The 24,258-nt window shown below is 55.1% G+C and overlaps 11 protein-coding genes across 11 annotated transcripts; 4 read left to right on the forward strand and 7 right to left on the reverse strand.

Moving 5' to 3' along the window:
- Nucleotides 1–431: 431 nt before the first annotated feature.
- PG998_004320 (ubiquitin interaction domain-containing protein) lies at nucleotides 432–1,781 on the forward strand (the record flags this gene model as incomplete). Its single annotated transcript, XM_066871138.1, has 2 exons — nucleotides 432–623; nucleotides 678–1,781. 2 exons carry the CDS (start codon nucleotides 432–434, stop codon nucleotides 1,779–1,781), a joined length of 1,296 nt encoding a protein of 431 aa, XP_066734888.1.
- Nucleotides 1,782–2,664: 883 nt separating this feature from the next.
- PG998_004321 (uncharacterized protein) lies at nucleotides 2,665–3,102 on the reverse strand (the record flags this gene model as incomplete). The annotated part of the gene is made up of 1 exon (XM_066871139.1): nucleotides 2,665–3,102. One exon carries the CDS (start codon nucleotides 3,100–3,102, stop codon nucleotides 2,665–2,667), a length of 438 nt encoding a protein of 145 aa, XP_066734889.1.
- A 286-nt stretch (nucleotides 3,103–3,388) lies between these two features.
- PG998_004322 (ankyrin repeat-containing domain protein) lies at nucleotides 3,389–4,366 on the forward strand (the record flags this gene model as incomplete). Its single annotated transcript, XM_066871140.1, has 2 exons — nucleotides 3,389–3,560; nucleotides 3,654–4,366. The coding sequence occupies 2 exons, from the start codon at nucleotides 3,389–3,391 to the stop codon at nucleotides 4,364–4,366; spliced, it is 885 nt and encodes a 294-aa protein (XP_066734890.1).
- A 231-nt stretch (nucleotides 4,367–4,597) lies between these two features.
- PG998_004323 (class V chitinase) lies at nucleotides 4,598–4,867 on the reverse strand (the record flags this gene model as incomplete). The annotated part of the gene is made up of 1 exon (XM_066871141.1): nucleotides 4,598–4,867. One exon carries the CDS (start codon nucleotides 4,865–4,867, stop codon nucleotides 4,598–4,600), a length of 270 nt encoding a protein of 89 aa, XP_066734891.1.
- A 1,269-nt stretch (nucleotides 4,868–6,136) lies between these two features.
- Nucleotides 6,137–8,220, forward strand: PG998_004324 (uncharacterized protein; the record flags this gene model as incomplete). The annotated part of the gene is made up of 4 exons (XM_066871142.1): nucleotides 6,137–6,579; nucleotides 6,631–7,117; nucleotides 7,183–7,268; nucleotides 7,464–8,220. The coding sequence occupies 4 exons, from the start codon at nucleotides 6,137–6,139 to the stop codon at nucleotides 8,218–8,220; spliced, it is 1,773 nt and encodes a 590-aa protein (XP_066734892.1).
- A 246-nt stretch (nucleotides 8,221–8,466) lies between these two features.
- PG998_004325 (Acid phosphatase) lies at nucleotides 8,467–9,279 on the reverse strand (the record flags this gene model as incomplete). Its single annotated transcript, XM_066871143.1, has 1 exon — nucleotides 8,467–9,279. The coding sequence occupies one exon, from the start codon at nucleotides 9,277–9,279 to the stop codon at nucleotides 8,467–8,469; it is 813 nt and encodes a 270-aa protein (XP_066734893.1).
- Nucleotides 9,280–9,390: 111 nt separating this feature from the next.
- PG998_004326 (uncharacterized protein) lies at nucleotides 9,391–11,796 on the reverse strand (the record flags this gene model as incomplete). Its single annotated transcript, XM_066871144.1, has 4 exons — nucleotides 9,391–9,915; nucleotides 10,902–10,945; nucleotides 11,031–11,608; nucleotides 11,696–11,796. The coding sequence occupies 4 exons, from the start codon at nucleotides 11,794–11,796 to the stop codon at nucleotides 9,391–9,393; spliced, it is 1,248 nt and encodes a 415-aa protein (XP_066734894.1).
- A 1,243-nt stretch (nucleotides 11,797–13,039) lies between these two features.
- Nucleotides 13,040–14,215, reverse strand: PG998_004327 (uncharacterized protein; the record flags this gene model as incomplete). Its single annotated transcript, XM_066871145.1, has 1 exon — nucleotides 13,040–14,215. One exon carries the CDS (start codon nucleotides 14,213–14,215, stop codon nucleotides 13,040–13,042), a length of 1,176 nt encoding a protein of 391 aa, XP_066734895.1.
- Nucleotides 14,216–18,657: 4,442 nt separating this feature from the next.
- PG998_004328 (uncharacterized protein) lies at nucleotides 18,658–19,979 on the forward strand (the record flags this gene model as incomplete). The annotated part of the gene is made up of 5 exons (XM_066871146.1): nucleotides 18,658–18,740; nucleotides 18,805–19,486; nucleotides 19,554–19,659; nucleotides 19,727–19,856; nucleotides 19,934–19,979. 5 exons carry the CDS (start codon nucleotides 18,658–18,660, stop codon nucleotides 19,977–19,979), a joined length of 1,047 nt encoding a protein of 348 aa, XP_066734896.1.
- A 16-nt stretch (nucleotides 19,980–19,995) lies between these two features.
- PG998_004329 (FAD binding domain-containing protein) lies at nucleotides 19,996–21,474 on the reverse strand (the record flags this gene model as incomplete). The annotated part of the gene is made up of 5 exons (XM_066871147.1): nucleotides 19,996–20,080; nucleotides 20,132–20,459; nucleotides 20,529–20,584; nucleotides 20,649–21,281; nucleotides 21,320–21,474. The coding sequence occupies 5 exons, from the start codon at nucleotides 21,472–21,474 to the stop codon at nucleotides 19,996–19,998; spliced, it is 1,257 nt and encodes a 418-aa protein (XP_066734897.1).
- Nucleotides 21,475–22,228: 754 nt separating this feature from the next.
- PG998_004330 (2OG-Fe(II) oxygenase superfamily protein) lies at nucleotides 22,229–23,436 on the reverse strand (the record flags this gene model as incomplete). Its single annotated transcript, XM_066871148.1, has 3 exons — nucleotides 22,229–22,948; nucleotides 23,007–23,073; nucleotides 23,147–23,436. The coding sequence occupies 3 exons, from the start codon at nucleotides 23,434–23,436 to the stop codon at nucleotides 22,229–22,231; spliced, it is 1,077 nt and encodes a 358-aa protein (XP_066734898.1).
- Between the last annotated feature and the right edge of the window lie 822 nt (nucleotides 23,437–24,258).

Genomic DNA, 24,258 nt, shown 5'->3' on the forward strand with positions numbered 1-24,258 from the left:
GAGACACCTCATTAGAAAAACTGTTTCCAGAGGTGGCTTAACCTCAGCCACACTCAGAACAAAGACGTCTTACTAACATTTAGGAGTGACGTCAATCGTCACTAATTCAGACTCCATCTCTCACCCATCTTTCACCAACGGAACAGCTTGCGATCTGTATCTCACTATTAGCGCCGAACTATTTGAGTCTACTTTTAGCTGTTGCCAAGTATCCTTTGCATCTCCAGCTACCAGATTACAGTCCTCTATCCAGGATGGGAGGGGAACGGAAAATGCCAAACACTGGCTCAGAAGGGAGCAGAGGCAAAAGTGTGAAGGCTTCGGGTTCAGATCTGAAACGGAAAGGCTCAGATGTATCGCCAGTCTCGAACAAAGTTCCAAGGCATTCGCCATCCCCTGGCATGGAAGAACGGCGCTCATCCCCAATAGACATGGCATATCCGAACGGCGCCCTTCGGATTACGCGAACACCAGGAAGACTCAACGACAAGAACTGCGTCGGGCTTGGTGACATTATCAACAAAGAGCACTTGGTCTCCGCCTGCATATTCGCGTTCTACATCGCTGACGAAGAGTTTCTCCCATATCTTCCGATCTCTACGAGTTCAACAGATGCTGTACCAGTAAGCTACATCTCCAAGGCAATCTATTCCTTCAACTGCTCACACTACACGCAGATATACATCGGCCGGGACCCGAACAATGATCCCTTTCTCCAGAGCGCAGCTAGCCGCGCCGACATTCCGCTCGGCGAGGGCAAATTGGCCAAGAAGAACCTGGAAACCCTGCGTCCGCACCTCGAGGATCTGCACCGGACGTCGCAGCAATCATCAGACGAAAGCAGTGGCCATACCAACATCCACGCCTTCTACGCCTGGTCTGCGGGCTGCTCGCATTCCAAGATCCTGCTGCTCGTCTACCCGACGTTCCTGCGCATCGTGGTCACGTCGTGCAACATGATGGACATCGACACCGCGCTGGGCGACAACCACTGGTATCTCCACGATGTCCCGAGGCGCGCCACTCGCGCGAGCCGGCTGCCCGCGGGGTTTGAAGGGACCCTGATGGCTCACATGGAGGCGCTCGGGACGCCGGCGGCATTCCTGGATTCGGTCCGGGGGTGGTACGACTACGCTTCGGTCAAAGTCTACCTCGTGACCTCGCATCCGGGCACGTTCGCCGGGCCCAAGGCGGAACAGCATGGTTTACTGCGGCTTCGGAAGATCGTGAAGCATCTTGGATTGGGTCTTGGGGATAAGTCTGATGACGGCAGAGTCAGGCTGGAGGTATGCGCGGCTAGCATTGGCAACATCTCGGCGCAGTGGTTGAATGCGTTTTATAAATGCGCCCTCGGTAAACAGGACATTGGCTTTCCCGAAGTCAATGAAGATGACGGCGGAGATTCGGTGCCTCCGATAAAATTGTTCTTTCCCACGGTTAGTGATGTCAGGGAAGCTGACACGGACTCCCAAGAAGGCGCCAGCAACATCGGATGCCACCTACGGCCTTGGGCTACAGCATCGCAAGCTGTCAAGGAGATATTTCATCACTATCGGTCCAAAGACGCGGGTAGGCTGTTCCACCAAAAGCTCATCATGGCATACGATCCTAGCGAACCAGACGAGGTGCCGCACTACATCTACGTCGGATCTGCTAACCTGTCGCGGTCGGCGTGGGGGTCGGTGACCGAGGACAAGAAAAGGGGCAACGAGGCGACGTGCCACACCAAGCTCACCGGGGGTCCAACTTTGAGTGCGGCGTCGTCATCCCGGGCCGGCTGATCATGGGCCTCCTCGAACCGGGCACCGAAGCCTGGCAGGACGGGGTCGTACCATATGACCAGAGGGCGCCGCCGTACGATCTGGAAAGGGACAGGCCGTGGAGCGATCCGAGGTGGGTCAGAGATTACCGAGACGATTATGACGGTTGAATAGCATGATGACACCGTTTAATACGATCACTGGACACCGCATGAATCGGGTGCCTGTCTGAACGCGGCCAACCACCAGTAATCCAACTAGCAGGATAATCCATGGTATATTGGAGACGTCAATGGTAATGTATTGAGATTTGACATAATGGAATCGATAATGTACATTTCGAATACGGCTACAACAGCCTGGACCTTGACCAACTACCAATCTATTTCATATCCTCGATAGCCCTAATAAACTTCCCAGAAGTCTCTTCGCGAGCTGCTTCGTCGATCTTGGCAGACGGAATTAGTGCCTGGCGCATGTCGATCGATGTGAAAGAAATACACACTACAGTCATCATTCTCTCAACGCAATGTTCAATGGTGTGGGGCGCCTTTTCCATCCCAAACATTTGGGCGACAGAGTTGCCTGGTCCGGTCTGAACATGCCTACGCGAAATGCATAGCCAATTTGGCAGAGGTTAGGGACAAAGAAGGAACCCCGATACCCTGGATGTAGAGCAATGGCAATGATCCATTCGTTTTGGAAACGGATCGCACTTTTGACTCGAATCGGCGGGGATGTTGAATGCATTTCACCCATGGAGAAGAGCGTGGGGAAATAGAGCGACCAAGACTCACGAGTTAATCCAATTAAATGCCGCCTTGGATGTGCCATACGCCGGGCCAATGTAGGAGCGGATGGCCATTATCATGCTAATGGAGCCGCCGCCGGTCGATACGGAAATTCACTTGGGAGACGAGGCCTTCTGCAGCAGCAGCTTGCAGACCTGGTAGAGAAGCAAAAGACCGAAGGCGTTGGTCTGAAACGTGGTCATCGTATCGTTCGCGTCCACCGAGTCGAGGGGAACGACAGGGAAGGGACCGCCCCCGGCATTGGCGATGACGACATCGAGATGTTCAATGCCCAAGGCTTTGATCACCTCGATGGCCTGCGCAGGGTCCGAGGCAGACGTGCTCTTAATGTGCACGAGATGCAGTTGGGAGCCGTGGGCGGGCTGCATAGTAAGTAGGTCGGTTACGGCGGGCGATGACTTATCGCAGCGGATGCTCCCTACGACTATGTGGCTAGGCCGAAGGAGATAGCGCCGTGTCAGCTCGTGGCCGATGCCTACATTGGAGGTGGAAAGGGGGTAGTTGTTGGCATCTGTCGGCCAAACATCCATAGCTTTTCTCATGAGTATAAATTTACCTTTAATAATGCCAGTGAGGAGAACTACACCTTGCTTTTCCATTATGACCAACTGACCGAGGTAAAGAATGGTTCGGGTCTGATACCACCAAACGATTTGCATACATGTACATATGCATGTAACGGTCAAGGACCCCGTTGCTGCCTTGTGCTAAGGTCAGTGCAGGCTCCACTAGATCCAATGTTTGTTGCCAAAGTATTTTAAGAAGCAGGTTACCTCCTCTAATTCTTCTTGATTATCACACATGAGTGACATCATCATGTCTATCCAAGAAGCCTTTGAGGAAATCCCCAGGGAGCTCACGACAGACTCTCTGATGGTTCCCATTCCGAATCGAGATGCCAATGCCATGACTTGCATGTTGACTCTATCAGATAATCTGAATTCCCAGCCACCTGGTACGTATGCTCGTGGTTCCTGGGGCTACACCAGTAAGTGCAGACATACGCGTCTCTACTCCTGCCTACCGATTACTTTTTCTCCTATTGACTTCGGCCAAGTTCTACGTACTGTCTATACCCCAGAATCCGATGACATGTTTCCCGCCGCTATTGCCAAACTAGACGTCTGGATGCGGAAGTACCACCTCCATATCCACCGATTTCCTATGTGGGGCGAGAAAGGCGAGGCCCAGCACCAGAAAAAGGCCAACGGGTCCATCAACGACGAGCTGGGGCGTCGTTTCCGCGTGGAGCTTCTGGAAGACAAAGACAGGCTGGACCTGCCTCACCTAAACCGCGCCGCTCACGACGACATCTGCTTCCTTTGCGATGTCTTTGATACGTGGGTCGCCAGGGTTGGGCAGGATCCCCCCCTTGCTGAGACCTCGATAAGCCCCCGGTTCTGCGACTGCTTGGTGGTGGACGACGAGGCCCTGCGCTCGCTCGCCGCGCTTCCCGAGGACCCGCCTCAGCTGCACGTTGCCGCCGACTGTGCAACGAAACAGGTACGCTATACTGCATATAGAGACGGCATGTTTCGCACTTTTCGCTTACCCCAAGAGCAGAAATGGCGAGGTGACGCCTCTGCGTTCCTTTGGTTGCTGGACACGCGGTCTGTTCGGCGTTTCGCCCCAGATCCCGATCAATTTCCCACTTTTCGGGGATGGATGAAGTTGAACGTCGGAGAAATACCTGACGTTTGGTTCCAGAGATGTTCAAGGATTGGGGGAGGAGGGGACTGGATCTTGGAATGCCGCAAGGGCGGCGACGACACGTACTGGTGGCAAAACGGCTAGATAGACTTAGCAAGCAGTCTTCAATGACCCTTCAACAGCCGTCCCGTAATGTCAATCTTTGACTATTTATTCAACAACTTGACGTTCTCAAGCGTATGATCAGACCAAGAGTTGGCTATGGGCTGATCCGGTGGGCAACAAAATTTGCTGCATCACTTATCAGAGCTCGTCTCGCGAGGTTAAAAAGGGGGTAAAGAAGCGTATCAAGTAACTTACTGTAAGCCATGACCGTCACACCCGGTGCTGTCCACCATAAAATCGTCTTTCCGGGGCTTTCTTGTCCTTTCGCGTCATGCGAGTCCAGTCCGTCGGACAGTCCTCGTTGCAGATGGTCCAGCGACACTGCAGTTTGTGATGGCCCTCGATTTTGAAGCCGTCGTCCTTGGAGTCGCTGTCCTCGTCGTCGTTTCGTTCACGAGGGTTGTGTCGTCGGGGGGCCACTTCTGCCAGTGTCTTCGAGTACTTGGCGTCCCTAGTGACGTGCGAGATCGCCCAGACCATAACGCCACTCAGGCACTAGCTGCGAGCAAAGTGGGCCTTCATCTGGCGGGAGTCTTCTTGGCTGATACTGTTCCTCCAAAGGAGGTCAAGTCCCGTCCTGATTTCGGTCAAGTTCGTGTGTGAGTACTCTGTTGACACCGGGTCGCAGGTTTTTCGAAAGGCGTTGCCGAGCGCTGACGCGGTGGCCGTGACCGGTGTTTTGCCCTTTGAGAACCACGTGGCGCAAGCCCTTAATACAGATTGAGAATGGAATATAGCAAACGCTATGGCCGCAAGTACCCTTCACGTAATACAAAGGGTATTGCTTTGGCGCGTAATCGAAAGGCACTATGAGCAGCGGGAGAGATTGCCCCACGGGTAACAAAGCTCACACGAGTTAGGTGTATACGACAATCCCCAGCAAGAGAGCTTCAGTTTCGTTGGGTAAGTTGAGGTCACGTGCGACGTCCCGCCACCAAATAAGCAGTGAAAGATCTGTTATATTCTGACATCAAAGTCGGAGCAATCAAGTTCGACAACGCATCTGGGGGCTACTCTCAACAGTGGGGCGAGTCTTAGGGGGCGTATTGGGACTGCGCCAGCTGGATCGCCAGCTGCAGTGCATATTATTGGTCCCAATTTCCATTTGCCACAGGGCCTGCTGAGGCTGTACACAGATGCTTCCGTGTTCAAATGCTAAATGAGACAGCATGAGACAGCACTCTACCCCGCACACATACTACTGCATCTGATCTCGTGTGGGATGGCAAGATGCCCCTTTTCGAGCCTCACCAGTAGCAGTAACAATCAGATATATCGCCTTCCCATACTATTAAGAATGAGACATGACTTAAACGATCAGATACCAAGGATTAAATATTCAGACACAAGAATTTGTTTCTCCTAATGACGCCTGTTGGGAAACTGTCAAGCCAAACCTACCAGAGCCTTACTGGTTGTTTCTTTTGTCGCCCGTGGCTTACCTAGCTACATTGGTTCGGAGTGTGGTGACACTACATCTTGCATGAAAATAGTTTGTGGTGGCAGTGCCAGGCTGCCCGCTGGGCAGAAATGCATTTTGGCAAGCAACCCGTCCCTCAGAAATTCTTTGGGAAGCTTCCTTCCTCCTTCTCTTCCATTTCAGTCCCTTCTTCAAAGTGACGGCACTGCAGACAAATAACTCAACCACCTGTCCACATCGGCTCCATGATACAATCTTTCTAATCTATTCAATTTGCGTTTGGTCGGTATTATCTTCGTCTCTCTTCTTCCAGGGTTGCTTGGCCAACGATGACTGAACCTCTGGGTGTCGTTGCCAGCGGAATCGCCGTCGCGCAGCTTGGCGTCGCTACGGGAGGGGCGATCCTCAAGCTGAAGAAACTCTGGGATCAGGTGAATGACGCACCAGAAACCATTTCGGACCTCATAGAGCGTCTCGAACTGATCTATCCATCGGTCTGGGATTTTGAGAGGCAATGCAGCCAATCCGGATTGCCGCCAATGCTCTGGGACAGCTCAACAGCAATACGAAGTCTTGCATATTGCCGCAAGGCGCTAACGAAGTTCAGCAATGTTGTCGATGACCTATCAACACAAATCACCTCTAGGAGAGGATTCCGAAAACGACTGACTGCTTTCAAGGTGGTTCTCAAGAAGGACGAGCTGCGACGACTGGAAGAGCAGCTGAAAAACTCGTTGGAGGTCTTACGGTTCGCACAGGAAGCATACACCCGGTAACTGAAAATCATCTGCTGCGTTGAGCGAGTATTGACTGTCCTGAGTAGGGCACTTTTGACCGCGACACCAGATATCATCACACTCAAGGTGCAGCAATACGTGCAATGCGACCAGACTACCACGCTACAGCCGATCGAAGACAAGAGCACCTCCCCACCTGACTGTGAAACCAAGGAGGTTCACAAGCCCAGTGCTCTTTCGCGCACCACAGGGAAGAGTAACCAACGCGCAATTAAAGCTTGGGAACCCTGGTCATCATTCGGCACTTTATCGATCCGTAACGGCCAGAAAGACCTTGACGTGGAAGTCAGGCCACCATGGTGGCTGGCTGGCTTAGCCAGTTCATTCTCTCTACACGTGTCGAAGTACAGGTCGTCGTGGGATATTCAGCTTCGTCTTTACTCGGACAGACCGCAAATTGACCCGGTATTTACCATGGCCGAACGTGGAGACACCGTTGGTTTGCAATCCTTGTTCGACCAGAGGAAAGCCTCCCCGTTTGACCGCGATGAAGACGGCTGGACTCTGCTTCATGTAAGCTATCGAGGGATTCGAAAGAACAGCCCCAGAACAGTACGCTGACTGCTCATGTTACTTAGTGGGCATTATCGCGTGGCAAAGTAGAAACATCCATGCTCCTGATTGAAATGGGTGTGGGGCTAGAAGAAAAGGATCGATGGGGCGAGTAAGTCAATTCAAACTACCCCTTCGTTGGGATAATCACTCACAAGCCAAAACCTAGCGCACCGGTGGCCCGATTTAGTCTCAATAGCTCTTTTGGTAACGCGGACAAATTAGTTCGACTCCTCATCCTCGAGGCAGATGTGCCTGAGCCGAATACCCCGACATCAGGCCTGATGTGCAACTGTCCATACATCAGGTCCTGGAGTGTATTCCAGCGCATCCAGCCTGTATCATGCCCTTTCCACCAAGAAACAGAATTAAGTTCTCGGTTGGATAGACTGGACAGTCTTGCATACGCAGAAACTCAAGTCCAGCAATTCATTCTTGGCTCAGAGTGGTCTACCGACCCGAAAACGGTTTGCGATGAAATCTGGGCTAACTATGGATTTTCCCTGCTTCATCACATCGCCTTCCCCTTCTCCCGCCTAAGTGATAGGGATGAGAGTGAGGCTACCAGACTACATGAGTTTGCGAAGAAGGCCATGCTTACTACTGATCTGTACCCACTGGTGCTAGGATCATACTGGGCTGGAGCCTGCGAAATGGTCGAAACCGATATCACGCCACTCATTCGTTTAATATTGGTTAGCCTAGATCGGGTGTTTTCGAATCGTTTTAGAAAAGTTCAAGAGGTTAACACAACCCTTCAGGCATGGATTGGAGATTTAATCGCAATTGGTATTGATATTGAGGAGTATGGGAGGGAAGAGTATGACATCCTACGAAACACCGATTCGATGTCAAGTATGTCGATCAAAGCTGGACGGTATACTTTGGTGGATTCTGACTACCCTCTTAGAGGATACGTCATTCATCTCTACGGGTTCACGTATGGTCCCAGCGTTGAGGACTGGACGATCTTGATCAACGAACCTACCGACGAATTTGCCGGAGAGTTCTGGGATTTCGTCGAGGAGCGTCCACTTGACATGCCTGGCGCTTGGTTTGATTGAAGGGGTGCTGGCCACGCCGAAACCGGCGATGGCGACCAGAGGAGATACATCCGATTGGTAGCAGGAGTCAAAACACACGATTGGATGGCACAAGTTCAAGCTGATCAACTGGATGAGTCATGATGACTTCACAACGCTGGTGGTCCCTGTAGGCAAAATGGTTCTATTAGGTTAATTTGCAACGACTAACATTACTTGTTTCACCACTGTTGAATGTCATCGGGTTTCGATAAGCTATCCTACCAACTACAACTGATCCACAAACCGCTCCTTGTGTGACTTGTACAAGACCGACGTATCCAGCATCTCCCCCGTGGCAGAGCGGACAAAGTCGACCTGCAGCCGATTCGCATCCAGGAACGAGACCGTGGCGTAGCTGAAGTCGTCCGCGTACGCCCAGGCGGTGTAAGACGGCTTGGCGCCAATCCGAGCCAGGCCCTCGATGTTCCCCGCGCCGCCGGCGACGATGTACATAGGCGCCTTAGGGTCGTCGAGCCCCCGCGGGTCAGCCGTGCCGTTGACCACGGGCCAAAACCGCTGCGCGTTGTGCACGTGGCCGAAGACGGCGAGGTCGACGCCGAAGCGGTAGAAGAGGGGCTCGAAGGCGGCGCGGCAGGCGGCGCAGGCGTGGCGGGCGGGGCCCGTCGTGTACCAGGGCCGGTGCGCGGCGACGACGAGCCAGGGCGTGACGGCGCGGTCGACGGCCGCCAGGTCCGCGGCCAGGAACGCGCGCTGCTGGCCGGGCGCGCCGAAGGGCCGGCCCCGGAGCCGGGGGCCTTCGGCCGGCGCCGCGGCGAAGTCCGTCTCCGTGTCCAGCATCACGACGTGCGCCATGCCGTGCTCGAACGAGTACCAGAAGGGCGGCTTGGCGAGGCGGCGCGCCGCGTTGGCGAGGACGCGCGCCGACGCGTTGGCCGACGTCGACGCGAAGGCCGTCGGCATCGTGCGGCCGAAGCGCGTCGTGAAGTCGCTGAAGTTGGTCTGCCCCGCCGGGCAGAGGACCTGGTTCGCCAGGGGGGCCTCGATGCAGATCGCCTCGTGGTTTCCCGGGCTGACCATGTAGGGCTTGCGCGCCGCGATAGGGGCCAGCTGGTCGTAGAAGTTCTCGAGGATGGCTTGGTAGGCGTTGGCGCTGTCGCGCAGAGTGCGGTGGCCCTTGCCGAACCACTTCTAGAAGTTCTTGAGGGCGGCCTGGATCTGGCTGGCGTATGTGCTGTGCTTCGAGTAGTGGCCCTCCAGAATCCAGTCGTCGGCGTACGCGAGGTCGCCCGGGTGCAGGACCAGCTCGTAGTCGTCGATGGTGGACGCTAGCCGCCCGATGGTGCTGTGGTTGAGGGCCGGCTCGATGTGCGGGATCGTGTCGCGCTTGCTCTTGTCCATCTGGGTGGTGAAGCCATCGGCACCGTACACGCCCAAATCGATGACGACGTTCACGGCGAATGGCGTCTTGTCACCCGGCAGTCTCGGGCTGAAGAAATGCTCGATGGTTGAGTTTGTCGAAGCTATTTTGTAGTAATATGTGGTGGCGGGAGCGAGGCCGCTGAGTGTCACGGTGTTCGCGTAGGTCCTCGAGGTGGGATATGTCACGGAATCACTTGAGCATGATTGTTGATTTAGGTGGTCGGCGGATGTCCCATATTGCACACATGGTTGGCTTAGCTGCTGGTACGTATTCCACCCAATGGATATAGCTGTCTGCCATTAGCATTCTCTTTGGGCCGTGATCAGTGTCCGGGGCAAAGTAGATTACCATTGGCATCCTTGACAGCTATCCGTTGCTGAAGAGGTGTTGTCAAATCATCAGGTAGGGCACGCAGAGTCGCTCCCTATGCGAGAGCGGGCAAGACTAACAGATGCATCGGCATCGCGCCACCGAAGAGGAACTTCATGGCGAGAAAATGAGATGGTATGAAGGCAACTCTGTCGGTCGTATCGGTGTTGCAAGCAAATCGTGTGACATGCTTAAGCTCGGTGTTTACTACATCGTACTTGCCAAACCCCGCCCGGCCCCCAAGCGCCTCCCACATCTCCCACGCCCTGGTGGCGTCATGATCTGCCCACAACCTCGTAGGCGATTTTGCGACATTTGTGGGCAAGAGAAGAAGGCGCATCGCACAGCTGTGAGACAATTGTCACGTGCCGTTTTGGCTTGGCGGGGCCATTGACCGTTAAAATAAAGACAAGGTTTCGCGGGAGGCCGAGTGTTTGTTTCGGTGGAAATCCGAGCGTGCGGCACGTCGGGGGGCTGGAAGGCGAGTCCATAATCATCTCGAATATTGCAGCAGCAAAGGATGATGCACACTCCAATCTCCCCACCTAACTGTACCAAAGGCTATTCCCCTCAGTTAACAGTATATTTCTTACAGCAGCATAGCATGTTGGTCAACAGTGTGCATTTCTTCTAGGTTATAGCGATTCATCCTTTCGCCCTTGGGAACCCTTCTTCTACTTACATCTGCTTGCAGCTATGCCCATTTGTTAACTAACTGACAAACAGTCGATTAGATAGCCCACTACGTGGCATCCCTTCGAAGATCAATACCACTAGATGTTCGAGAAAAGTCCTGAATGTTGACGTGACTAACTTAGCCACTCCACACCTTGGGCCCAGGTACCGTGTAGTTCTTTGGGAGACAATTAGATACTGCGAAACGTCTTGATACCGAACAGAACCAACTTACCTTCGTTTTCATGTCGAGGTGCCCGGAAATCGCCACACCCGGATCTTTCGCTTGCAGTCAGCTTCCAGCTTCTCGCAACGCAGCCCCCTGAAACTAGAAAAGAGGCTGCCATTTGAAAAGATTACTTACCAGTCACCGAGTAACCGCCAGGGAACTTGACCAAGTACTCAGCCGACGGCACGCTCGACCCGGAGCCGCGGACGTCAAGCTGCGCGCAGTCCGGGTAGAACTGGACGGGCGCGAGCTCGAGGTTGACGATCTCGTGGCGGAGGAGGTACTTGCCGGGCTTCAGGGCGGCGGGCACGACGACGTCCCAGTGGTCGGTGACCTGGTTCTCCCAGAGGTCCCACTGGAACCAGGCGAGCTTGTCGGCGACGGCGCGGCCGTCGCGCAGCCCGGCCTCGGCGATCTTGAACCAGTCGAGGCCCGCGATGTCCGTCGTGCTCAGCGCCGTGCAGTCGTCGCCCGGGCACGCCGCCATGTACGCCATCAGCGGCCCCACCGTGTGCACCCAGCCGAACCCGTCCTCGTTCCACGACGCCGAGATGGTCGACCCCGCCCGCACGGGGGCGTGGTACGCGCCCGCCACCGCCGCGCCGCGGAAGTTGCACGTCATGTTGCTCGAGGCGGGGTCCGTGATCGGGTACGAGTGCCACGAGCGCTGGATCAGCTGGGACTGGCCCTCGAAGGGCTCGTGCCACACATATCTGTTTGGGAGGAGAATCAGATTTCGTCCCCTTTGGCCGTCGTGCATGCACTGCCGGTCGGAAAACGGGAGAGTCTCGCGGACTTACCCCGGGTACGTCACGTCGTCGATGATGTATTTCTGGACGCCGCCGTGGGCGAGCGCGTGGCCGCTCAGCGCGGCGAGGCTTGCAGCGAGCGAGAGTCTCATCTTGACTACGGTTTGGCAGTGAGGGTCAACGGGACGAGGAAGCAGTGGCGGTGGGTAATGAATGTGGTCTTCTCCATAACTAAGCTACAACACCTATATATATATACACTCTTATATCGGTCCATGTTATCGATAGTAGACTGACTGGTGGTTGATATCGTCCGATGTATGCATCCAATCCCCGGTTTTGGGGGAACAGTCTGTTATGCACTGCGACTACAATGTAACATTGGCTCGTATTAAGCATCCCCAATCACCATCGCTATCAGCGACAATAGCTCGTGTTAATCGCAACTTCCTAGTTGAGAAACGCTGGGCGGCGGACTGAAGGCTCCGTCGCCCAATTGAATCCCAGGGCGCCAGAGTTGACTTGCTTCTTTTCCTGGGAGAGACGGATGTGGTGGTGCAGTTTTCGGCGAGCATTCCAGATGTTGATTGTTGATCCGGGCGCTGTGCGTCTACGGCAGATCGGCGTTTTAGTGGCTTGGCTGGCGACGCTTTACCGATACGCACTGCGCACACTGGATGTCTGTCTACCGGCCACAGACGGTGGCTGGCTCGTTTCCCATATTGCCGCGCCAATCCAGAGTGTTACCATCTTTCGTCTAGCAGATGTGACCAGCAATCTGCGTGGTCATAGCGAAACCCGAGCAAGCAAGAATCATGGGATGGGCCCGTGATTGGTTGGAAGACGCGGGTTGGACATTGCTTTTTTCGCCATGTATGAACCCGCGGGGTCAACGACAAGTCGGTGTATTCAACTATGTGCTTGAACGAACCCGTCTCATAAGATGCCGTCAGTCTTGCCTCGTTATGTTGCCTGTCTCCCACTCCGTAGACTTAAACTTCATCATGGATAAGACCGTCTACCTCCTCCCTCCTTCCCACCTCCGCCTAGGGAAAAAGCCAAAAACAAAGGGAAAGCCAAAAGCGAAAATGGGGTATTGTTGTGTATCGGCCGTGACAGTCGAACTCCTTCTAAGGTATGTGCTGCAATCCCAAACGCCTCTCCCACGCCAGAACCGCCGCTTTGATGCATTATGTATGTCTCATCCAGAAGTAAAACCCGTGTGTCTGCGCGCACGCAAGCTGCCGAGTGGAGCAAGAGACGGCCACTCGCCGCTTTTGTATCCGTGAAATTTCCTTTCTCATCCGTCATGTGCCCTGATTTCGTTTCTTTTTCTTCTTTCATTTGGTGGTACCCGTTCCTCGTCGTTTGCCCAATCATCATCATCCGCTCTTCTCACCGAGACTTGGAGCTGGACGTCGTCGACAGCGACGGCGTCTTGGTGTAGCCCGGCTGCTGCCGCTCGAGGCGCTGGCGCTTCTCGTGCTCGCGCAGCAGGGTGTAGACGGTGCCCAGCGGCCACTCGTGGATGAGGTACTTCATCTCGGGCGGGCAGACGTCGGACTCGTGGTCGTGGATCTCCTCGGAGATGCGGTTGACGGCGAGGACCTGGTTCCAGGACATGATGCGGTCGCCGATCAGGAAGGCCGGGTAGCGCGCCAGGGCCAGCTCGTCCAGGATCCAGTTGCGGTTGAAGTAGGGCCGGCTCAGCAGGTCGTAGATGCCCGGGTAGTAGGGGCTGTTGGCGCACTCGCCCCAGATGGGCTCGAGCTTCTTCATCCACTCGTGCCGCGGCGCGTAGTTCTCCGGGTGCAGCGCCTCGTCGCCCGGCTCGCCGAACGTCGGCGGCAGCGCCGCCTCGAACGCCGCCACCCCCTCCACCCCGAGGTCCGTGTCCGGGCCCTTGAGGCCCAGCCACCCGATCACCATCTTGGCCTGCCGGTAGCAGGCGCCCATGTGGCCCAGCAGGCCCGACGACTCGGCCGGGCTGTTCCGGTTCACGCACAGCGCGTCGATCCACACGTACAGCGTGTTGGGCGTCTGCCGCGGGTCCCGGGCCACCGCCCGCGACTTGTGCGGATCGGGCAGGATGGACCGCACGTTGCGCAGCACGTTGACCAGCCACGTGGGCGGTTTCCGCGCCGGCCGGAGTGGCGATTGTGGTTGTTGCCCCGTCGGCCTCTCCCACATCATTTCTCGGTTGTTGCCTCCGCCGCTGCCGTTGCTGTGTATCTGGATGGGTGTGATTTCCTCGGCCGATGATGACTTGCCGTTGCTGTTGCTGTTGAGGGACATGGCGGGGAGGAAGACGGCGCGCATGTGGCGCAACGCCTGCTCGATGGTGGTGGGTATCCGAATGGCCCGGTCATTGACGGTGATGTACTCGGTGGTGATAGGGGCGTCGCCCAACAGCGACGAAAGGGCTATGAACTCCAGCTTATCCGTCAGCGTCAGGTTCACTAGCCGACACACTATCGGGTCCTCCAGGTCTGGCGATGGTTGCAGCTCGATCATGCGGATCTGGTTCCTCGACAGGTCCAGCTTCTGCTGAACCGCCAATATGTTGTCCATCTCGTTCTCGAGTTCGCCTTCGGTCCCTCCCAAGTGAGCGTGATTGCCAGTAGCAGTAAAGACGTGTTAGTCGCAGCAGTAAAAGTGTGTACGGGCTTTCATGAACAAGCACGGGAATGAAGTGAGGTCAAAATTAGCAGTTCGGCTGATGAACAGAATTCGTCTCAAGTTTGAACGGGAAAGGGAAAATCAAACGTGGTATGGTTCCACCTCAGAATTCGAGCGAGTCAGGTCAGTGAGCTGCGGGCAATCTGCCTTTTGCTTGTCATGCAGTAGTCATGCAGCAGCGGTGCGGCATTCTGCGGCCGTAACTGACAAAGTTAGGCAAGGGTATGATGAAACTGGATTCTCGCAAGCTCCATGCAACGGTCCCGCAACGCGTATTATGGACCTTCTGGAAGTCAGAGAAGCACCGGCAGAAGGAACGGGATTAAGCGAACGGGCTGTTCGATATGTGTTGGCCCAGAAGAATCCGCTGAGATGACATGGCCAAGCTCAACAGGCTGGCAGGAAGTAAGTTGCAGGATCTTGTCTGCCTACAATCTACAGGGGGAGGGGGGACAAATTCGTGGGGGTAGCCGGTGGGCACGGCTGATGGATGTGTACTTACATATGTCAGGGCAATTATAGATCAGGGTTCAGGGTCGCTCGAACCTGTCAGATTTCTAAAAGGACCATATGTACGGAGTAATCCAGCTGAGAATGGATATCTTGACAATAAGCCCCTTACCTCTACATACTTGCCATGGTGTTTGCTTGGGAAACGGCCATGATTCTCAATCAGAAAGCATTGCATCCCTTAATGCAGGTCGACAGGTTTATTCAAGGCAGCGTCTCGGTCGGCGGTGGGGTCCCGATCCTTGTAGGTCGCAGCCTGAGCTGAGCAGAATAGGAAGAGTCAGTCTCAAGCTACAAGGCACGATACACGCTGGATTAACTTGGGCCACATGTCTTCTGCACACGTGCCGTTCTGCTCATGCTGTTTTTCTTTCTCTCCACAACACGCCTGTGACAAGGAAGAGGGAACAAGCCGAAATTTGAGGCCCGCCTGAGTTGGGCTGTCATGGCCGTGCAGGGCTCGCCATCTGGTCCAGGCGTGCCCCTGAACACACTGAAGAAATTCACGGCCGGGAAATCGCTAATCATCCCCCTCCCCCTAATGTCCCACGACCCTTGTCTTTTGTAAAATTGCCATGACACGACGCACGATGGCCATTGTGACATCACGCCTTATTGACATCACCATCGCTGGCTGTTATCCATTTCTCGGAGAAAATACCTTCTTGCAGTAAGGCAACCTGATTGCCTTCCTGATTACCTTTTCCCTGTCATATCCACTCAGGTCACGACTTGACCTGTCACTTGTCGTTGACTGGTGACTGGCGGGAAATGCCATTCCTAAAAAGTGTGAAAGTCTGGGGTACTGGATTAGTCACTGCATTCATCTTAGCGGCCGATCGGCGGACTTTCTTTTGGCAACGGGATCGTCTTGATACAGGGATCATGGTTGCCAGGTGCCTGGGTGCAACTCTTCCGTCCGAATACGAACTGCTGAAGGCTATGGAGTATGCAGGTATGTACACGTACTGTAGATATGGGAGAGAATTCTCAACACGTGTATGCAGCAGTAGCGGCATGAACAGCAGCAATCGCTGCAGCCCGCATTTATAATTACTTACCTACAATGACACCATAGTTCAATGACAGTTGAATCCCATTCTTGTCAGTATATTGGTTCGGCACCCTGGAAAAGGCCCGGAGCCCAAAGAAACCTGGGTAAGACGGCTGTCACTCCCCCAAGCCCGGCCGCTCTAGCTACTGTTCTGGCCACGACTTGCATGAAAATACTTGGCCATCACACTATTAATGTACCCTGTCGACCACTCTGTGCTTTAACTCACCACCTCACCCCACTTCCATGGGGCATGCGAACTGAATCGATAGCACGAACTAGTGTCTGCGAACCATCACCAACGAAGAACGCCAACCAGATAAGAATCTTCCATGATAAGATGCTGCATCGCGGATCGGAATACCGTTGGTCGCCTCAGCCGTCTCGGCAAGTGCATCAGCAAATGAATCGACGTTTCCCTAATTGATAGCTACCTGTTGCAAAGCATCTCTTCCAAGGGAACCGGGAGATTGGGGGATCTGCAGGTGAGTATCCCAACGCAGAGTGCCATTACTAAACTAGCATATTGCAACGTGAGCGCATATAAAACTCCAGGACTGCCAAAACACCAGCTTGGATCCTACGAATCCTGCTGCTTGATGCTAAGCAACTGGGCAACCGACATTCCCCGCTTCGTGCCCCTCCTCGATTGTACCGCTGTTGGCTGTCAAAACCGTGCCACCCCCCTCAGCAACGCAACGACTGTCGCTGGACCGTGCTTCGGACAGGTGGTGACACAGCAGAGTCTCTCAGAGGGCCGGCGGCTGTCCACGTCGCTGCCAAAATACGGCCCCCGGGGGGAGGGAGGGGGTTTCACCGCCGTTCTTTCGATAGCGCCGGGCATCCGGTGCTGGGACACGTGTGAAGAATCGTGACCTCTCCTTGGGTCGTGGCCACAACGGATCTTGGGGCTCCCGGCGCTAGCTGGAGGAAGCAGGCCTTGCGAGCGAAGCGAAACCTTTTCGTTTCGTTGGGCCGCATTCCATCCATTCCACCCACTCACTTTCCCATGCGCACAGACAGGTAACGTTTATTCCCGCGACGGGGCCCCTCTCCTGGTGCCTGGCAGCGACTAGTGACTCAAAAAACGGCCTATCCCGCTAGTGTCGGTCGTAAGTGAACAGGGGTCGCTCAGCAGCAGCAACGGTTCTCAGTCAGTAATTACATACCAGCGGCGTGAAACAATTGTTGTCATACCCCCGATCTTCCCACCCCCGGCAAGAGGGCATTCGTCTGATTGACTTTCTCGGAGTTCCCTTTCTCCGCCACGAAGGTTAGGTCTGGGGCCGGCCCGCATGACGGCCCAACTTCTCTCGCCGTTAGAAATTGCTTTGTCGTGATAAGGCTATCGACCACAGAAAAGCGTCTTTTGCTCTGTTCCGGCGTGAGAGAGAGCACTGATGTGCAGCAACCTGAGTCCCGCAAACAAGACAGAGACGTGATTGCAAAACTTCGTACTAATTTGCCAAGCCACACATCAGTGACGGCTCCGTTCACTAATACCCCTGGTGAAGCATCACCAGATTGCTAGAAGGCTTCAAGTCGACCAAGTTTAGGTTCTCATCTAATCGATTGCTGGTACCCGAACGTCGTCGGAGGTGAGGCCGATAATCGGTAATCGGCAACCCCGTCTTATGTCAGTATTAGTGGCAGTGGCATGATAGCAGTGTTATCAGTTGTTGGCAGGGATGCGTAGCGTCTACGCTTGGCCAGATTCAACACCGCGATGAGAAGAAAAATCATACGAACGAGGTCGACACCAGGCCAAACCTGTCACGGCACACTCATTTGGTCGTATTGTCTACTGTCACCAGCGTGCTGTTTACTTTTTGCGCAAAGCTGGACCCTCGCGAGTATGGCTCCGATTACGAAGGGAATGATGAACCCTCTCGGCGACACCGAACGTGCCGCGGCCCGGATATGGCGGTCTTGCCCGGCGCTTTGATCATGTAAAATGGACATGGATCTTGAGTATAAGCAATTGGCAACTTATATAGATATCATGGTTCCCAGTGTTTTGTTTTTGTTTGGCTGACAACTCGACATCGAACCGAAAAGGAAAGAATAGAAACTATAGTTTCCAGCGTTTAACATACTCTATGATCTTTCTCTGTTCACCTTATCTGGTAGAGTTGCCCAAACCAATTACATCATTCTGCAGACATAAGATAACCTCTTACAATGCATGATCTACATATGTTGCCTCTGATATGCTTTACCGAATGCAACAAGGAGGGGTCATAATATTTGATCAGTTAATATGCATGTTATAACTTCCTTCCAAGCAACCCAAGGAGAGAAGAATGAATGAGGAGGGTAGAGGAGAACAGATGAATATGTAGTTGCCCACCAACGGTTCGTATCAGGGCGCTGGATTTAAGGCTTTTTCTAGTGATGTGCGGCCTACCACTTGACTTTGGTTATGCTCTACATGACTGTCAAGGTGTCACTCGAAGTCTTCCTTCATTACCTTCAACTTTAAACCAAGTACAAGCCCATCACAGAACCCATCCCTTTGCCCCCGAGTCGTGCGGATCCATCCACACATCTCAGCCTAATACTGTTTAGGAAAGGCGCCGATTCGGCCATTTCTCGCGCGATGAATTGCTGGCCGAATCAAGCCGCCGGAGAGGGGTTCCTCCGAGTAGCAAACACTTGGAACGATCAGAGTGATACTGTTGCTGTCATAATAAATAGCCGCAACGACATGGGGGCATGAAATATTCTTCTTTATCCTGTTCCATCTAAGCAGCCTTAACAAACTCCCAAAATGGACGAGTACGAACGCCTCCCGGACTTCGATAGCCTGCCTCCGGTTGAGGGCATGCCAAAGGGCTGTGCGTGGGGTGTCTTGTAAGTGATGTGGGTCAGCTAAAGTAGAGAATCTCCAAAGGTTGACATTTCGATTCCTACCTAGCGACCGAGGCGGCAAGAAAGACAATCTGGGATGCCTGAACCTGCTGACGCCTTCCGCGATCCGCGAGGCCTACAAGGAGGCGCGCGACGGCGTCACGTTCTCGCTGAACCACGCCATGGACATCATCAAGGTGCCGACGGGCCGGGCGCCGACCACGCACCGGGTGCTGACGTGGAAGGACGACATCTCGCCGGGCCGGTGCCACTTCGCCTCCCTCGACGACGAGGTGTCGTTCAACACGCAGGCCTCGAGCCAGTGGGACAGCCTGCTGCACTTCCCGCACCAGGGCACGGGCCTGGCGTACAACGGCGTCCGGGTCGGCAAGGACGAGCTGCACGGGTCCTCGAGCCTCACGTACGACCCCGAGAGGCGCATCCCGTCCATCGACCACTGGCATGACCGCGGCGGCGTCGTCGGCCGGGGCGTCCTGCTCGACTACCGCGCCTACGCCGAGGCCCGTGCCATCCAGTACGAGCCCGTGAGCCGGCACACCATCACCGTCGAAGATCTGGAGGCCGTCGCGGCGCATCAGGGCACCGAGTTCAAGCAGGGGGACATCTTGGTAGTACGCACGGGCTTGGCAGAGGACATTGCGCCGATGACGGCGGAGCAGCAGCTGCAGAAGATGATGGCTGGACAGGGCGGCTTGGCTGGTATCGAGGGCAACGAGAAAGCTGCAAAGGTACGCATGGAAAAAGTCCCGCACGAGAGCAAAGCCAAACGGAACTAAAGCTGACTTGAGCGTCCAGTGGTTCTGGAACCATCACTTCGCTGCTGTGGCGTCTGATAACCTGTCATTCGAAGTGTACCCGCCAATGAAGCCAGACGGCACTCTTGGAGACGGTGGCGACCTCGGTAAGCAAGACGCAAACTACTAACATTCGTGTGGAGATGGCCTTGGCTGACTCTTGACGCACCCTAGTGCTTCACTCCTACTTCCTGAGTCTATTCGGACTGAACATTGGCGAGGTTTGGAATCTCAAAGCATTGTCCGAGTATTGTGCCAAAACAGGTCGATACACCTTCTTGCTCACCTCAGCGCCACTCAACATGTAAGTGCAAACCAAAACGACGGACACAACATCTGAATATCGTTACGGGAGGAAGCGTATGCTAACCCCTACCGTAGTCCTGGCTTGGTTGGTTCGCCGCCCAATGCTCTAGCCTTGATGTAGAGTTGCTGGGATGGATCTAGAAAGGGTGTAATTTGAAAGCCTCCTCAGCTTCTGCATACGCATCATAGGGCCACATCCACTTCTGTGCCAGCCAGCCAGTTCTATCCTAACATTAGTGTGAATCACGCTAGACAGTGGGAGAGTGAACTTACTCGATTTCGCGAGATGAACTAGCCCCTGAATTCAAATCTTTTTCGTTGTCCCCGCAGCCGCCAGCAGCAGTAGCTCGTAAGTGACTTTCAAACACGGCCGTCTCCTCTCGTATCTTTTGCACTCGCGCGCTCCTTATCGTGGCGTATAGTGCGGTGGCTGCAGGAAGCTGCGACGCGCTGCGCACGTGGCCGAGAAGATGGCCGATGGTGCCCGCATCCTCGAGGCCTAGACTCAGCCCCTGACTTAGAAAAGGCGACATGGTATTTGCGGCATCGCCCACCAGGATGCAGGTACCTTGCAGCGAGCGGCATTCGGGCAGTTCGGGTACTGTCGATGCGAAATGTATGTTAGCACAGGCTTGCTCGGATGGCTGGGGTGTTTCTGGGGCCAACTAACGGTGCACCGCCGCCCACTTATTCACCCTCTGAGCCGCGTCTATCATCGAGGACACCCTGGTACATCATCAGTGCCTGAACTTCTATCCTAGATCCGCCAGGGATATAGCGAGCAGCCTACAAGTTATCCCAGCCCTTGAAGTAATCTTGGAGCTCTTGCGCCGGGGTGAGAGTTCCGACTTGCTGCAACTGGCTCCACGGTATCAAGACCATCATACTAAGCTGGGTACCTTTTCTCATCGGAAACGCGGAAATGTAGGAGCCTTTTCCGACCCAAGTGCGAATGCAAGCCATGTCCATGAAGCCCATCAGCTCAGCACTGCGTACCATGGACCGATCCACGGTGACGCGGTACGCGACGTATCCCGTGGCAGCCGGGTCCACTGACCTGTCAAGCACGACGTTCCTGAGTTTTGACTGCGTCCCTTCGGCGTCCACCATAAGGTCTCCGCTGTGCGTCTGTCCGCTCTCCAGCTGTATCGTCACACGCGAGTCGTCATCATCGTCCAGCCCCACAACACGCGAGCCGAAGCAGACCGTCGCCCCGACCTCACGAGCACGGTGCAGTAGGGCCAGCTGGAGGTCGACCCTATGAAATGTCCACGGTTGAGAACCTTGATGTGCCTCTGCGTCGGTATCATTGCTTTCACCACCGGCTATCAGGTCGGGTCCCAACGGCGCCCCGCGAGGGTCACACAGCTGCCACCGCGTGATTGCCGTGTTGCCCGCTTCCGCAACGCCATCAACGCCCCATCTGGAGAGCAGCCGGGTTGCATTGGGGCAGGTCACTACCCCAGACCCAAGGGGTGTGGCTGCGGGGCTGCCTCGAACACGGTGGCTCGGTGGCCGGCGAGCGACACCGCAATGGCTGTGGCTAAGCCGCTAAGCCCGCCCCCGACGATGAGGACATGGAGGGGCGAATCGGGGTCGAGTTGGAGAGAAGCCATGGAGGTTCGTAGCGTCTTCTTACTTGCTGGCTAAGACGGGAGCCGACTGGAGAGCCTACTACTGGCGACCCTGGAGGGGAGCATCGCATTTCAGCATCCAAAACATGACCCCCCCATTTCCCCAACAAACCGACAGGCGATAGGTATTATGCCGCAAAGCCCGGATCAAAATCAATATGGAACCCAAGTTTTACCCCTCATAACGATATCCCAAAATGGCAGCGCCGAGCTTCGTTGCCTAGGTTGCGTTCTGGGATCGGCAATGGAGAAGTGGGGGGTTGTAACAGGGGCCGATCGCCACAGCAGCCATCGAATGCCGAGGACGACTTACCCCGACTGCGGGTCACCATGGCAGCTGACTGGACGGGGACTACGGGGGATTCCCGCTGCTATCGCCATTGATATAATTCGCATGATATAATTCGCATGATCACCATTAAGGGTTCTACGTGGAACAAGATAGCAGCGTACCGTGATTCATGTGACCAGTACAATCTATGAAGGGTTGTGGAGGCAACAGCCAGGGAGAGGATGGATCTGGATGATGAGAAGGGCAAAATCATATTGATGATAGCAATTCACAGCACGGAGGCGATTTTGAAGGCAGATAAAAAGGCAAGTAGTCGTAGAGAGCGGTTTATAAACCAGAAAATGAAGTAAACGATAAGTCATTGTACGTATTGCCTTGAGAATTTACTACGTATGCATACGGAAAAGCTACATGCAATCGTCTCTTGTAGAGAGCACAGCAGTCCTAAGCGACCGCGATCGACTGCGCCGGAGCCGGCGCCGCAATGACCTCGACGCCCTCCTCCTCGGCCTCGGGCTCGTGCATGCCGCCGAGGATCATGTGGGCGGGGGCCTGCTTCTGCAGCTCGGCGTCGGTGGTGAAGGCGAAGAACTTCTCGTCGTGCCACTGGCCGGCGGTGACGTAGCGGCCGGCGGGGTCGGTGAACATGGTGGTGTCCTCGGCGCGCAGGAAGTAGGCGATGGAGTAGCGGTGCTGCGCGTAGTCGTAGGGCACCACGCGGTGGATGCACGACTGCATCGTGTGCCCGCTCGCGAACCGCAGCGAGTCGCCCACGTTGACGATGGCGCACCCCCGCTTGGGCCGCACGAAGCCGAACTCGCGCGCCCCCGGCGGCCGGATCTGCATGCCCCACTCGTGGCTGAACAGCAGCGTCAGCGACGAGATGTCCGTGTGCTTCTGGTGCCCGATCTTCTTGTCCTTGGTCGGGTCCGACGGGATGTAGTGCATCATGGCCAGCGTCGTCGTCGACGGCTTCTCGTTGCGGTGCGAGCACTCGAACCGCGACGCCCCCGTCAGGCCCAGGCCCGTCGACAGCGCCGACAGGATCGCCTTGGTCACCACGTTGCTGCCGGCGATGGCGTTCTCCAGGACCTTGATGTCCCCGCTGTTCTTGATCACATCAGGGATGTGCGGGCTGTCCCGCTGGATCTCGTCACGGGCAACCTATGCAGAGCTTAGACACACGATCCCGAGGTAGGGCGGGGACAGGGTGATGGCTTACCTTGATCATCTCATAACCGTCCTTGGTTCCCTCAAGGACACCAGTCCGGGAAGCAATGGGCTCATATCTAGACATTGATATATGGTTAGCACAGTCCACTCTGATCAACCTACGCGCAATGAAACGAAAAGGAAGCTTACCCAAGATGAGGGGAGACGAGACCGTATTGGTTCTTCTCCTCAATGGGGGCCTCAAAGAAGCGGTGCATCAACTGCAGGGTCTTCTCCTGGTCTTCAAGCAACCGACGGCCGTCGATGCCGGAGAGGTCGATGTAGAAGTAGCCCTGGGTCTGGCAGATGCGCACCGCCTTCTCGACCTCCTCGGGCTCCTGGCAGATGATCTTGGAGAAGTCGACCGTCTCCATGGGGTAGACGGGGACCTGCTTCCCGTTCCATTGGACGGTCTCGGGGACTTCGTTGGGGGCGCCCATGTTGGCTAGAATGTGCTGGTACTGGTGCTGCTGTGATGAAGAAAAGAAGGAGTCGAGAGTGTGCTTTGAAGTGTAGATAGGGGGGCAAGACTTGAGAACCCCTTTTTGCTCCTGTCATCCGTCCCCTTTTTATATTCGGTTCAAGACGCGCTCGTCGCTTTGACTGCGCGCCACCGGAAGGTCAATTCCGCCATAACCCAAGGCCCTCTCCATGGCGTAGCTCTTGCGATGCTAGACATGCATTCGTTACCCCAACTTGTGCAATGCCGGAAGTGGGCTCTCTGTGCCAGCGTGGCCCCTCACCTGCTTCATTTATCGAGCATGCATCGGCCATTTCGCCATATTCTCTGCACCCGCTCGTTGAAACAAGCCAAGCCCCAATGGCAAGGCCGGCGCAAGATAAATGGCCACCTATGATAGCCCATCACGACATGTTTCCTTGGTGTTCTCGTCTTGGCACGTCGTACATTATCCGGAACACGTGCCTCGGTAGCGCGAGTCCCAGCAAGTAAAGATGCGCAGCGATATAGATAAGATATTGCTGCATGCGGCGCCGGGGGCCAATGGCGAGCCCAGCAGGGCTTCGCGTGAGGGGAGTTCGTGCGTCGAGGTTGCAGTGCCCAGCTGTCTAGGGCCGCCGGGGGGCCAAAACCTATCGGAGCGTAGCATGCCAAGGCCCGGTAGATACCCCAACTTCTCCCCCGAGTTACGCGCGGCGCCACGACATTGGCCGCTAGGACTTGGTACAGCAGCTGCAGAACAAATATCCACTTCCACTTTCCCAGATTGATTGCTTGTCATCAGAACCCCGCATCATCTATG

The sequence above is a fragment of the Apiospora kogelbergensis genome (assembly GCF_038363985.1).
Source record: "Apiospora kogelbergensis strain CBS 113332 chromosome Unknown utg000002l_segment0_segment0, whole genome shotgun sequence".
NCBI classification, from domain to species: domain Eukaryota; kingdom Fungi; phylum Ascomycota; class Sordariomycetes; order Amphisphaeriales; family Apiosporaceae; genus Apiospora; species Apiospora kogelbergensis.